A 14,782-nucleotide genomic window follows, 5' to 3' on the forward strand; every position below is an offset into this window, starting at 1 on the left:
TAAGGGGAAATAATAGCAGAAGAGGAGCGCAAACGTGCATGTGTTTGGTTTGGGTAAGTTAAGAAAAAAAAAAAAAGATGTGTGATGCAGTTGTTGACGTCAGAGTTGTATCATGCTGTTATTTTCCATGAACAGACAATCAAGTAGAGGGCTTACCTGATGTAGAGTGTCCTACTAGTCAACAGCAAATCCCCAGTGTCTAATTCCAGACATTACATCTGGATTGTTTCAATTCTAGATCCTTTTTGGATCTATTTGCTGCAGGCATATACAGAGGCCCCTCCATTTGGCAAAGATTATAGGACTTGAGTGTTGCTGGCTCCCGAACTGAGACACTGATAAAAAGCACAAAAGCCTTAGCTGCATCATAGGATTTCTAACCAAAGACAGGGGAGATAGTGCCAAATGATGTCAAAAGCAATCAAAAGAAACACAAATAAGGATGAAGAAGGATTATGTCTCATCCCTAAACTTAAAGTTTACCAGAAGTCTTTTTTATGCAACCTGCTACTGTATAAGGCGTAAAAGGCACATGAGATAATTCAAGATCAGTGTGCCAAAAACAATGTATAATATTTGGAATAGTTATTAAATCCAGATTGCTGCTTGCTTCAAGTGCTTTTAAAAATACATTTATGTACTGTATAACGTAATAAAACAATTACATTGAATCAACGTATCTTTTATCATTAAATGAACATATATTTTAAATAATTAAATTATCAATACGTTTTATTTCAAATTTAATATACATTTTTAAGGTTTTATATTAAGACACATTTCCGAACTTCTTCTGAATAAATGTACTCATCAAATTAAAACATATCCTATGGAGTTTTTGACCGCTAGTGGCTCTATGAAATAATGCTTTTATGAGTGAATCGCTGTTTTGTTTTTATCATGCATGTGTATGAGGACGGACCTGCATGCCCAAGAATATGCAGGGAACATAATTCACATTGATTTCATGCTACACTGCTAAGTGGGTGGTGGTAATGCATCAACAAGCACAGCAATGCGCCAACAAAGGCAGTGAGGAATGATACCGCTCACACACAAACATGAATGTTACAAAAAGCCCAATTTGTTTTTTTTTAATTGATTAAAAAAAGAAAAAATTGGAAATGTTGGAAATGTTTGATGATAGAAACTTGAAAGTTTTGTGTCTATCAACACATTAATTCATGGTTATTTCCTCTGATAGTCAAGAAAACAATACTAATCATGATCAAGGTTAGTATTAGTATTCGACAAACACACCATCCACTGCAAAGTAACATAACTGACTCCTCAAACTGAAAAAATTACTAGAAAGAAAATGGGACTCAACATTTAACGGCTGTAATAGCTTAAGTTTCATCAAGCTCAGTAAACTTTGCAACTTTATTCAAGTTCATTCATGTTCATTTCGATTGATATTTTTAAAGGCTGCAGGTGAACTGAAGTTTGTACATTTCTGAAGTACCTTTGATACAAGAAATGCAGCTCAAAGTGCTTTACAACCATAAAAAAAAAAAAAAAAAAATCACATGCACAAGTAGTACTTAAGCTGCCTTTAAGTTGGACCAATTTTAAATGTGTATGTGGGATGCAATACATCTGCACAAATGTGTTGAAAATAGAGTTAAGAAGTAATATTAGCTGTATTTTTTATGCAGTTTTAGGTTTTACAAAACTTTGGCTGAAGTGAGGCAGCTCCCAGAATGCCGCTGCTGCTGGTGACTTGCCTTTCTCACATTATCATTGTGTGTTGTTGTCCCTATTAAATCACATGTAGCCAGGCTGGCCACACATCTAACAGGTTTATGGTTTATTTATAGTCATGGCAAGAATGGAAAGTTTTGATACATGTATTCAGGACAAGTTGTCAAGATGCCTTGGGATTCAACTGCATGCATGTGCAAATGCATAGGTTTTGCTGTTTGCAGTTCAGAAACATCAGATCTGTGTCACAGGGAAAGGAAAAAACAACCACTGTAAGTCTGCCGAACTGTGACGGCAGCCTAATTCTGCATCTCTGTTTCACATCAGCAATACAGTGGTTTTGCTTTGTACTCTAAAACTTCATGGTGAATAAAAACCAACAGTTCTTCTGTAAACGTGACATATACCATATTCATTTCTTCACTTTGTGATCTTTCTGTGGCACATCCGCACACAAAATGCAAATCATGCATGGTCTTTTTGAACAGTATTTAACTGCTGTCTTGAAAGAGAGGTATCCACATCCTCTTTTCTCCTCCAGAAGCCATCAAAAGAAAAGTAATACAACAGAGGATCCAGACAGCAGTTTACACTAGCAAGACATATCAGTGCTGTGAAAGCAGGTCTCCAGCTTTTAAAGATAACCGCCAATGACACAGGCAAGAAAAACACAGTGAACATCATCAAGTTCATGACAAAAATCAGCATGACATTCACCTTGTTGTCGACCCTTGCAGAGTCGCTGAGATGCCTGTGTAGAGTCCAAGACACCAGAGCAGTGCACACAACGTTGATAGCCAGCATGGTGAACACCAACACAGGCTGAAAGTAACGTAGAGGTGATGTCTGACAACGCCGAAATTCAAAACAGGTAGTTTCATTGTTCTCCTTTAAGAATCTTGAAAAATGCACACTTTCTTGGATGTTCACCAGAAGCACAAACAGCCAAACGAGCGCTGCAGACTTCCAGGCGTTGGAAGAAGTTCGAACACGGCGTGATCTCAGAGGGTAGACCACAGCTAGCAGCCGGTCCACACAGATGAAGGTGATAAAGATGGAGCTGGAGCGGATGTTGTTGCGAAAGAGCATTGTGATCCAGATGCATGCCATTGGGCCCAGCGGCCAGGTGCCTGTGGCGTAGAAGTAGACCCTCATGGGCAAGGAGATGACGAGCAGGAGGTCTGAGACTGCCAGGTTGACCATGAAGACAGCATTGGGGGATTTAAGACTGTGGCGGCGTAACAATATCCATAGTGACAGAGCATTGAGAGGAAGACCCAGGGTCGTTACAGATCCAAACACCAGAGCGTACGCCGTGTTCCTCATTCCCAGCTCAGTTCCATTTTCTGTCACGTTAAAGTTACACATGGTTTGCTTCTGTGACAAAGTTAGACATGCAGGCGAGTAAATGTGCGAGAGAAACCACAGTAAACCCGCCTCCTTGCAGCTCAGACATGTTGAAGTGGCGGAAAATGTTGAAACAGGAAACAGCTTCAACACGAGGTGAAATACTGAGGTGTTCAAGTGAAACTGGTTGCGTGGGAGTTTAAAGACATGGAAAAGAAACTTGTTGAATTTTTTTTTCCTTTACTATAACTATGTGTTCTGGGTATTACTCTAATGACCCATACATACCGGGTGCTGCTGTTGGCTGGCAGCCCACCGCTCCTGGTCTGCTGCAGAGGAAGAACTTGCCAGGATGGGTTAAAAGCAGAAAAAGGAATTTCACATGAGCATGGCGTGTGCAGTCCCCCCCCCATAACTCTGCATAGTGTGTTGTCTGTGACTAATAAATGGATGTCTCTATAAGACAATGCATATTTTGCAGTATCTTTACCCTGAGCTTCAAATGTTCACTGCTCCTTACAATGATATATCACTCAAGAGTAAATGCAGGAGGCAAAAGATAGACTACACCGTTTCATCGGAAGATCCACTTAATGTTTTAGTAAAATGCTGCATAGATTAATTCCATTCAAGATCTCCCATTTCTGTGAATTGCAGTATTTAAGAACAGCCTACTGACACATTGTCTGCAGAGGCAGATATCTGCTATTGAAACTCCAGCTGAAGTAGCAATCAAGGTAATCAAGCAATGTCGATGTACACTAATCGCAGTGAGGAAAAAATTACTATGATTACGTTGCTATTGATGTGTTTCATATGGGAATTAGACACGTGTGCAGTGTTGTATGACTGATGCATTTGTGTCTCACGTTGGACATACCTGCTGTACAATAAAGTGTCTTCAGAGAATGTAAATAACTTAATTACCCTATGATTACCCTTAGTTACAGCCTCAATCCACTTCACAAACTTGAATGGGCTTTTAAACAAAGGAAGGACGCTTAAAGAGTAAAAAGCAAGGTGTTCAGAGGCAAAGACACAAGGTCTAACCGATGACGGTGGCCATGAGGTTGCACAGCACAAGGACGTAGAAATCATTTCCTCAACATTGAGTGCTGCATGTATCCTATCATTCGTGACTTAGCAAGAAAACAAAAGTACAGCCACACTAGCAGCTCCGTGAGGCCACACTCAGGCTGTTTAGGGCTAAATGCTAACATCAGCATGCTAACATTGCTCACAATGACAATGCTGACATGCTGGTGTTTACCAAGCATAATGTTTACCATCTTAGTTTAGTGTGTAAGCGAGCTAATATTTACTCATCAGTTCTGAACACAAAGTACAGCTCAGGCTGATGGGAATGTCATTCGTTCGATCAGATTTTGTCATAAGGCAAAGTATCGGAAAAATAAAGATGTTGATCTGGTGACGTAGATAGATAAAAGTTCACACAATGCTGGTATATACATGCTTCTCTTGCATTCATCAGATCATAATTGTGCCACCATAACCACAGTGTTTCTTCCCCTAGTCTGTTTCTGCCTGTTCATGACCTCTGCCTGTGGCTTCTGCTTTTTCTTTTCACAACATGTTCATCAAAAACACCACAAGAAGCATCACAAACTATTCGCACAATGTGGCGAGGGACAGAAGTGACAGATTTTTATCAGTCCTGATGGAGAAAAATGATAAGTGACAGAACATAGGAAGGAAACAACTGCATGACACCGTAGAGCAGCTGGTACGGCTAACCGGCACCTTTGCTTGTGCCACAATGGCGTATGAACAATGAGATATTTGTCTGTTTATTTCTTAGGATCATCATTTAAGCTCTAAAACAGCTAGTATTCCTGGGATCCATGAAGCATTAGAGTCAACACAAATGACAAACAAGAAATATACACATTATAAAATAGCATTAATATGTATTATATATGACTAATATGACTAAAACTTCCACTGATGCATACGTGTGTATGCACGGATCTATCTGTATATGTATGCATGACTAAAAACTTCTCACAAAAAACTACAAATCCCCACATGCACAGCATCCTACAAATAATGATGTTCCAAGGTGTTGCATATTTGCTTTTAAACATTGATTTCTGTGTTAATGCAGTCAGTAATAGCGATAAAGAATTCTGTTTTCACACTGTGCATTAAGGGAAATTAATGATTTCAATTAAGTACAATTAGTTAATTGCCTTTTGGGGTGAAAACCAGCCTTCTGTTGCATGTCTGGCAGAATACATATAGGACTCTAAATAGTGTTTTAATTGACTGTAATGATACGATGGGGGCTTTGGATTGGAAAACTTTCCGTGTTGATGTTATGTCAGTGCAAAGGAGAGAAAAACACACCACACACTGTGCACAGTGTTTGCTGCAGGGCTTGAATATGACACTGAGACTGCAAAATGAACATGGGTGAGAAAAAACAAAATAGTGGCAGTGACCGCAGATGAAAATGACTGATCAAGGACTGGTGAGAGCAGCGCAGTGTGGTGTGCTTATGTGTTCGCCAACATCGTCAAACACTTGTGGTTAATTTTTGCCAGCTACATGTGCAGTACTTTTATGTGCGCAACTTCATGAGAGCTGTGTAAAATATGAAATAACTCATATTCACCCTTTATAGGCACAAACACGCAGGTCTGATCAGTTCCACCACTGGAGGAAAGTAACTGGCCAGGCATTAGTTGGTCCGTAGGTTTATATGTTAAAAGACAGTTATGAAATGATGTGATTATGTATATACTGTATATTTTCATGATGACACTTAAAATTCGGTTCATTTGATATGAACTAATTGTGAACACATAGTGCAGCCTATTATTTCTAGGAATGGCAAAGCATATTTACACCTCACACATAAACAGTCCGAGGCCTGAGTCAGTTCTTACCACTGTCACTACAATAGTGACATTGTGACAGCTGTATCAGCTCCATAGACAGCACTGTGCATCAAACAAGCAAGACTATGACAGCACGCAGCCCAGAGGACATTTTATTCTACTCTCACACATATACTACTCGATCTTGGAGAGATCTAGGAAGATCTAGGAAAACAACTTACACAAAAATTATATAGTTAATATAATTGTGCTACCACGCACCAGCAAAAGCAATTTCTTCTGAACTGGAAAACTCTGGAGGAGTGTCTGTTTGGGTTGAACCACCCTGAGCGAGGCTGTCTGGAATCACACTGCTTCGTTCTACTAGGTTTGGGGGAAAGGCTGCTCACAGAGGCACCGCTGTTCTGACGTAGCTGCTAGTGGCGAAAACGGCAACCGAGGCAGGTGATGGAGTGGATGGCCATAGAGATGGCTCAGTGGTGGTGGAACGTGTCCCTGCTGCGGTTGCTAGCCTGGTCAACGCTAGTTCCCATTTCATTACTGGTATCTACAAAACTGCTCACGGTAGCTGATTCTTAGCGTCTTAGCATCTATTTTTGGCTGGACAACTAACTTCTGAGTCTCAGCCGGTTGCACAGCAATGGCTGTATTTATACTCAGACAAACAAGATAAAATGTGTGAATTAGTGAGCTTCAGAGGTGCTGGTATGCACATTTGTTACCTTTAGACAGAGCAGGCTATCTGTTTCCTGTGTTTATGCTAATCTAAGGGACCTGGAAGCAGGCCCCAGCTCCATAATCCTGGACCTGTCTCTCCGTAGACTCAGCTACATTGGACTGAGTCTCATCTGGACCGTCTCTTGCATAATCCTTATTATTCACTGAATTGTTAAACTTTCTTCCGCCTCCTGTCTCCTCTGTTTGAGCCTGGTATTTTGGGTCCTGTAAACTCTGCTGAAACGTAACAGACTATGATTCATGCATGTAACACGAGACGCTCTCTCCACTTTGTTACTGTGGGATATTTTCTGTAGATTTGTGTTAAACCATCTGGATTCCAAGACATTATAACAAAATGCAGAAAAGCCAAAAGCTTGGAATATATTGTGCTGAATACACTGACTTTATTAATTTTCTCACTGTAACACTGCGTAACAGAAATGGCACGCTAAATTATTACTGATGTACTTCTTTTTCATGCTTTTATCATGTCTATGTGTTCATTTTTATAGCAAAGTGAGGACTTTGTGTGCAATCACACCATGGCAGCAACTGCCAAACTTCACACCTTTCACCTTATCACCCAATCTCCAATTTACTACTTTTTTTCCTTCAGACTCTCTCAGCTATAACCTTTTGAATGATTGAAATCAAAATGGCTTCTATAGTGATGGCAATTATGTGATTTTGCCTGACGCACATGCTTAAATAAAAAGTGTGGATCCTTTTGGGAGTAAGAAGCTGGCTGGCTCATCAGTGCATGCAGCACACAATAGAGCCTAAATTGATTTCTCTGGTAAATGCAAGGATGCCATTTTTCTGGGGCCTAATATTTAAGAAAGCTGAGTGCTTCTCAAGACAGATAATCTTTGTTATTAGTGCTGCAGGTAAAAACACTGCTTTAAAATGCTGGGCCTGCTGCTGGCGTAGACAGCTAGATGGACAGGGAGAGTAAGGAGAGGCAGACGTGTGTGTTTTTGTGTGTGTGGCACATTTAAAAAAATAGCTTTCTTTGTCTATCCTTGTTATTTCTATTCTGCTAGTTTTTCTTTTTCATTCTTCTTTATCAGCCTGTTAGCTGTTCAGTTATCATGACAAAATTATGATTTCAATAATAAGCACAAATAAAGAAAAATAGAAAAAGGAAACAGTAATAATGGTTCACCTATCTGTACAGCTGAGTCTCAACAGCACTGCCCAACTCTAGTATATAAACCTGCATTCAGTTCCCAGCACACTGCTCAAGCTGATAATAAGCTACCTGCTAAGCAAGAAACACTGTAGAACCAAAGTTAGAGTGACCAATGAGAAAATTTGAAAATCTAGAAAAATGTTTTTCTCATGAGTTCGTGGACCAAACTTCCACCAGTGGAGCACCATTAAATAATGGACTAACATTCAACATGTGGTGAGACACAAAAATCTAATGGAGACTACTGGAGCCTTGCTTCCCCTCAGTGGTGAAAAATCACAAATAAGGCTGACAATAAAACCATTACATATTAGGCATGTAAGTTAATTAATTAATTACTTTGGATAAACAGTGACAGGTCTTAAACTGTGTAGCATTTGTTCAAAATGGTCAGAAAACAATCTGAAGTATGTTTGATTTGTGTAGTAGGAGTAGTTTTGTATTAACAATGGATGAAATGACTGCGTGATGTGAAGGAGAAAGAAAGAAAGAAAGAAAGAAAGAAAGAAAGAAAGAAAGAAAGAAAGAAAGAAAGAAAGAAAGAAAGAAAGAAAGACATGCTTCTGTGAAATTATTTCTCCACATTTATGCCATCCTGGAATGTCCTTCCTCCGCGGCCAGGAGCGACAGCAGCACCTGGGGACCCAGTTTTGCTTCATCACCATTGGTCAGGTGGTGATCTTATTGCATGTTTTTAGTGGGTTTTTTTATGGAGGATACCCCAGGTGAGCACGGGGAGAACATACAAGCTCCACACAGAAAGGCCCCTTTCCTCGAGCAGCAGGCACTGAAGGCATGGCGGAGGACACGCCCCCAGCGCCCACAGCAAGAATCGAACCTGGGACCTTCTAGCTGTGAGGCGACAGTGTTGCCACTGTGCCACCAAATGCACAGAACATTATTCCCTAGCTCTGCAGTTCCCATGAACTTGCACCGCATTTCAGGGTCTTTCAGGTCATTGCTTTAGTTTTATGGCTTTACTTTTAACTTCAGTCTAACAGCACTCATTTCCAGATGCAGCAGGCAGATCAGAGAAGACACAAGAGAAAACTCCTGCAAACCCCTTTTGTTCATGTTTGGGTCCAAAGCCCAAGGGGTCCTACAAGTGTAACCACTGCACAAATATACAAGAGACATTTATAGATTTTACAGCTCAGAAGGAGTTCACCATTAATCACTTCTTTAACTGTTAAACCTTGTTTGTTATCTATAAGCTAGAATGTCCCAGCTGCAAAGTTTATTTTGGTAGAACAGTGAGCTGTTTCAGGAAAGGCTACAGAACACAAAGATGTCATTCGTGGAGGGAATGTGAACTACCATAGATAGGTACCATAGGTAGACACTATCTATCTGGGCTTTTATAGCAGTAAACCACTCAACATTTTAAGCCTTTTGCATTAACGGCATCCCATCTTATAGATACAAAAAGGTGACAGACAAAGGAAACTGAACCAATGGGATTGACAAATTACATGCTATTAATCAGTCCCTCAGTCCTAAGTGAGGACATAGATTTTACTGTTTTCTGTAAAGATTTGTTTTTTTGTACCTTTTGCATTCACTGTGTTGCTCTTTCAATCAGTTTTGAGGAGTACTGTGGGCCAAAATGATGCTATCCGCTGGAGTTTTAATGTCGACACCCTGTGCAGGCAGCAACACGACGTTCAAGTGGACGATTCCAGTGCAATTTGTTCCTTGAGATTTGTTTGGCTCCTTGACGGACGCTTGATGCCGAAAAGTGTCAGAGTTCACTTAAAGGTCTAACATGATCCTGCTCTGACAATAATGGCATTTTAATTATTTAAAAAGAGAGTGCCTTGGAGTTTTCATGTGATGTTTATGGCACCAGGCAGATGGTTTCAGCAAATAGTTCTGATAATACCCAGAACAACAGACAGATAAAGTTAGCAGTTCAAACTAATGAACTTAATGCAGCATTAAAGAGTTAAAGAGTCAGATATTTCCCTCAGGAGTCAGTGAAGACCAAAACAGAAACATCAAAACATCCTTCCTTGGATCTAGGCCTGTTCTGTTTGCAGCAAGAAATCCTTTGTCTTTGTATTATTTTACAGTCATATTTCATTTGTGGCATCGCATAACTGTTTTGTTATTGATTGTTCATGGCTCAGTCCAGGTCCAATTAGATGCAGCTTTCTTTTGAAGACGGGTTGTATAAACAAACCTTGACTTGACACAACCACAACTACTGTGCCAACTTTTACTGCGATTTTATTTATACAAGACTTTTCAAATCAAAGTATGACGGTTCAAGCAAAATCTATTCACCATCAAAATATTCGCAGGTTTGTACTGGACTCCTCTGAAAGTGACTCAGCTCTTTGATTAAAAAAGGAAACGCAGACCTGCCCTTCGTCTGTCCAGTAACATGACAGAAAGAAGACAGGCGACAGTCAGAGAAAGAAAAGCAGTGACAGATAAGTGAATAAAAGCTGAGCAGGAATGAACAAGGTCAATGAGTTCTTTATTCACTTCTCCCTCCACATGGTATGTGTATGCACAAAGAGGGCTGGGGTTATTAGGGGATAGGCTGACTGGAGTTTTTGCCTCTATCTCTAATGAAATCACTGGTCCATTTTTGGGCAGTGTGGATAGAGTGTCATTCTCCCGCACCAGGAAGGGTGAGGAGACAACCACTGCTGTGCCCACTTCATTAAAATTTCCATTTCTGCAACGGCAGGAGTCACAATGAGCCGTGCTCTTGTGGCCTGCAGAGCAAGCGTGTGCGTGCATGTGTGTACGCGTGTTCACGCCAGCATCAGTATGCGGCTGGTAGTCTGAAAGTGACTGAACAGTGACCCATAGGGCTGTGGACGCATTTTTGTGTGTGTGTGCATACGGCCAGATAGCAAGTGTTTGACAAGCCCAGATCGTTATGAATATGGGCAAATTAATTTTTTCTCTCTTCCTCTGCTGCTTCAATCAGGTAAATATCACCGTTGTAAACAAGCAGCAAGTCAATACGGCTGTCAAGCGTGAGGCTGCTTTCTGTCTGCCTGTCACTCTCCCTCCCCTGGCTGTTGAAGTCAGCATTGTGGAAGAGCCACAGATTTGAAAAGATTACATGCCTTAGACGATTTCTTTGCCATTACCAGCTGGGCCAAGGCAATTAACCCGCTTCACATGTTTCATTTGAGGCCACAAAAAAACAAAACAAAACAAGTTAATCTGTCCCAAGCTGCGGGGACCTCACTTTATTAGTCCCACGCAAAGAGAGGAAGTTGGAAATTCAAGCTCAAACGGTGCTTTATTGCCTTCCCTTTTCCAATTAGTGGCTGCCATCTTGAAAGTTAACAGGTTCTGAAAGTATGGGCTGATTACTTATGCAAATGAGTGGAAAGCTATAATAAAGCTGTCAATAGAAACAAACGAGTTTAATAGAGGAGAGCACTGCAATCTTGAGCATTGCCTGCTGGGCTAAACAAAGAGCAACAACACTCCTGAGATGCTTCAAAAATGGAATGGGACGAAGTGACCAGTGGTCATGGTTGCAACTTTGTACAATTTAGCAAGACTCGTAAGTGTCCTGAAATGAAGCCTGGTTTCTCCTTGTGGATGCAGAGCAGGATTGGAGCCCCGTTCCCTTTTTGTGTTCTTTCCTCAGCTGGTTATCTGAAACAGCTCTTTCACTTAAAAGAAGAAAGCAACAGGGTTGAATTGATAATTGATCCATAGTTAATGTAGGTGGCATGTAGGCCATCACAGATTATAATGTGAGTATTAATTATGTGATTGTAATTACTGACAAAAGAGAGAATTTTAATAAGGAAACCAACAGAATATTAAACCTGTAATTCCTTCTTTTCTTTTTTTTCCACCTTTGGCTGCTTGGTTCAATGGAAACAAGCTGTGAACACATCTTTGATGCATCATCGCCTTTTAAGTTGATGTGGAGAGTTTGTTTAGCGGTGGCTAACATCAAGCAGATAAAGAGATACATTACCATTCACTGATAAACCCAATTTGGAATCAAATAATCACTCTCTTTGAGTTCTGTTTTTGGTTTTCAAACTCCTGAGGGAAATACCAGGCTCTTTAGCTGCCACATGCTCCACTATGTTCACCTGCTAGCGGTCTGGACAGCCTTGATTCCAAAGAAGTTGGGATGCTATGTGAAATAAGGTAAATAAAAACATGCTGTCACAAATGGTTTTACAAAGTGTTCCTGAGCCCATGTACTAACATCCTTCATACAGTCATGTGTTCACACAGTGGTGACTCGCTCCATCCTTGCTTGTGAATGACTGAGCCTTTCCAGGATGCCACTTTCATACTCAATCATGATACTATCACCTGTCACCAATGAACCTGTTTACCTGTGGAATGTTCCAGGTGTTTTTGGAGCATTTTGCAACTTTCCCAATCCAGATGTTTTCAATGAAAAACAGCTGACTGCTGTGGGTGAAAACAAGTCTATGAGAGCGGTGAGAGTGAAAGAAAATGGTCAACTTGCAGCCAGACAGCTAAAGAATGAGCTGAAAGTCACTATCTTACAGTATGATCTTATGATACTTCTCTTTTAGGCTGTCCATTACGAGTGATCCCTGTTGATTAAGTAATTTAGATTAAGGAATTCACATGTATAGCAGCAGCATAGGTGCAAGTTGTGTTCAAGACCCTGAGGGAAGATCGTTTATTTTGGTTTAATGTTGGTTTCTAAGATTAGTGATTATGATGACTGTGCTGAATTCTACACTTACAAGGCTTCAGGTTGTTTATTGCTATTTTATTTGCAGAATCAGATGTATGCAAACCTGTGTTATAAAGAAGGATGGTACAGACTAGAACTGAAGTGTGTGCCTGTTCTTGCTTTTGCTCACAGAGGCAGCAGTGACCCTTGTGCTACAACAGGATGTTTGTCACATGCAGGGTTTGTGGTTCAATTGAGATCTTTCCGGTAAGCATACTGACGTGTCCTTGAACAAGCAAAAAGCAAGATGCTTTTGAAGAATAGGCCAATACCTTGCATGTCGCTCTTGTCATTATGTGAGGGTGAATATGAGACACTGCAAAGTTATTTGTACTGCTTTTATGTTAAAAGAGCTATAAAAGTGTGGTCCATTTATCTGCCCTACTTTTGCAACAATGAAAGACTTGAGGAGGTGGGCTGCCTATTTTCTATTAACAAAATAGAATGATTTACTGTCGTGTAAATTACTTCCTTCAGTCAAGCTGAGCCAATCACAGAATCGCAGAGGACATGTTGCGAGAACACAAGGGAGAAAATCATTTCATATTCAAAAATCAAATAACCTTTTCCAGTCAGCCAGGGGGCAAAGCCTTTTACTTTGGTCTGAAAATTGAACTTATTCGATTAACATGTTTGCTTTCATAAGAAATTTCATTTCTTTCACATTTGTCTGTGTGTCTGTGTGTGTGTGTGTGTGTGTGTGTGTGTGTGTCTGCATGTGCACACAGACGCAGCGTCAGTAGATTTGCTGTCAGCGGGTGGCTCATATTAGTGTATTTGCACAGTACATCCATGCCTGCAAGGGAATGTTATGCTAAAAATCACATGTAGCTCATGCCTCCAAGACATTTATAAATATGCATCCATAAAGACAAGCTGCACTCAGGCAAGACTACAAACAAGAAACAAAACAAGGATGAGGTGGGAACTCATCACTCACTTGTCCTTGTAATTTTTGTTCCTGTAGGTTGTGCTACAAAGGGAAGCTTTAATTGCTCACCATACCACTTATGTTAATTAGGCACACTGGATAATTTAATTGTTAACCTGGAAAAAAGCAGCTGCATTTAAATGGGGAAAAAGCAACATCCTTACCTACCTCCACCTGCTCAATTTGCTTCATAAAATTCCCTGAGACCGCAGCACTGAGGGACATGGGGGAGTTGAACACTGTTCGCCATAATGTGGAACAGCATGGTACAAAAACACTGCACTCTTAGCTGGATGGTTAGAAAGGTGATTTAGATTTAGAAAGGTGAGTTAGATTCAAGATAGGGAAAGGAGGAATGAGGGGAAGATTGTGAGTGAAAATTGGGAGCTTAGGCAGTAATGTTGTGAAAAGAGGAACAGGTGATGGAGAATAAGTGCAAGCTGAGAGGAAGCTGCTAATGAGAGGTGAGAGATATTCCAATGCATGGAATAGCAAACAAAACAAGCTGAGAGAAAGTGAGTCTGGGTAGGTGTGAGAGAGATGGAGAGACGGAAAGGTAGACTGAAGAGAAGAAGACAAGTGAGATGGAGGAAGAAAGAATCTTGTTTATCTACTTGATGTGTCTGGGTCTCGTTGTTTCTCTGGGGTGTCCCATGCTTTCAGATGAGCCCTGCAGAAAGTAAGAAGGACAGCTTCTGGGTGTATGTGTGTGTGTGCGTCTGTGTGTGTGGGCGGAAATGTTTCTGTCACGTTGTGGGGACTTGCCTTCTTTATGGGGACAAAACACAAGTCCTTATAACATTTATGGGTGAAGACTTGGTTAAAGTTAGGTTTAGGTCAAGGTTAGGTTTAGACAAGTAGTTGTTATGCTTAGTCTCCAAGAAATGATAGAAACATTATTCTGTGTGTGTGTGTGTGTGTGTGTGTGTGTGTGTGTGTGTGTGTGTGTGTGTGTGTGTGTGTGTGTGTGTGTGTGTGTGTGTTAGAGCTAGTTGGAATATAGCTCTGTTTTGTTTTATTTTTTTTCCCTACTGGGGAGCATTCATTTGTGTGTTTCTGTGTTTGTATGGATGCACATGTGAATCACTGTCCACATAGGGGAATGATGTGCATTTGGTCATGCTGTTGCATTTTACAGGACAAGGTCCATGAGCTGATTTAAGTGGTGGCCACAATGTTGATGGTAGCAAACTGTGACATTTTAAAGCACCATGAGGCAAGGTGACTGTGACCTACAGCAGACTTCATCTCTGCTGAGCAAAAATAAATAAATAAATGCTTTTGACTAGGTAAAAAAGTTCAAAAAAACAAAACAAATG

At 40.5% G+C, this 14,782-nt stretch overlaps 1 protein-coding gene across 1 annotated transcript; it reads right to left on the reverse strand.

Moving 5' to 3' along the window:
• Positions 1-2,083: 2,083 nt before the first annotated feature.
• Positions 2,084-3,130, reverse strand: lpar5b (lysophosphatidic acid receptor 5b). The gene has a single exon (XM_070970983.1). The coding sequence runs from the start codon at positions 3,070-3,072 to the stop codon at positions 2,170-2,172; it is 903 nt and encodes a 300-aa protein (XP_070827084.1). The 5' UTR covers positions 3,073-3,130; the 3' UTR covers positions 2,084-2,169.
• Positions 3,131-14,782: the final 11,652 nt, after the last annotated feature.

The sequence above is a fragment of the Chaetodon trifascialis genome, chromosome 9, assembly GCF_039877785.1.
Source record: "Chaetodon trifascialis isolate fChaTrf1 chromosome 9, fChaTrf1.hap1, whole genome shotgun sequence".
In the NCBI taxonomy this organism is placed as follows: Eukaryota; Metazoa; Chordata; class Actinopteri; order Chaetodontiformes; family Chaetodontidae; genus Chaetodon; species Chaetodon trifascialis.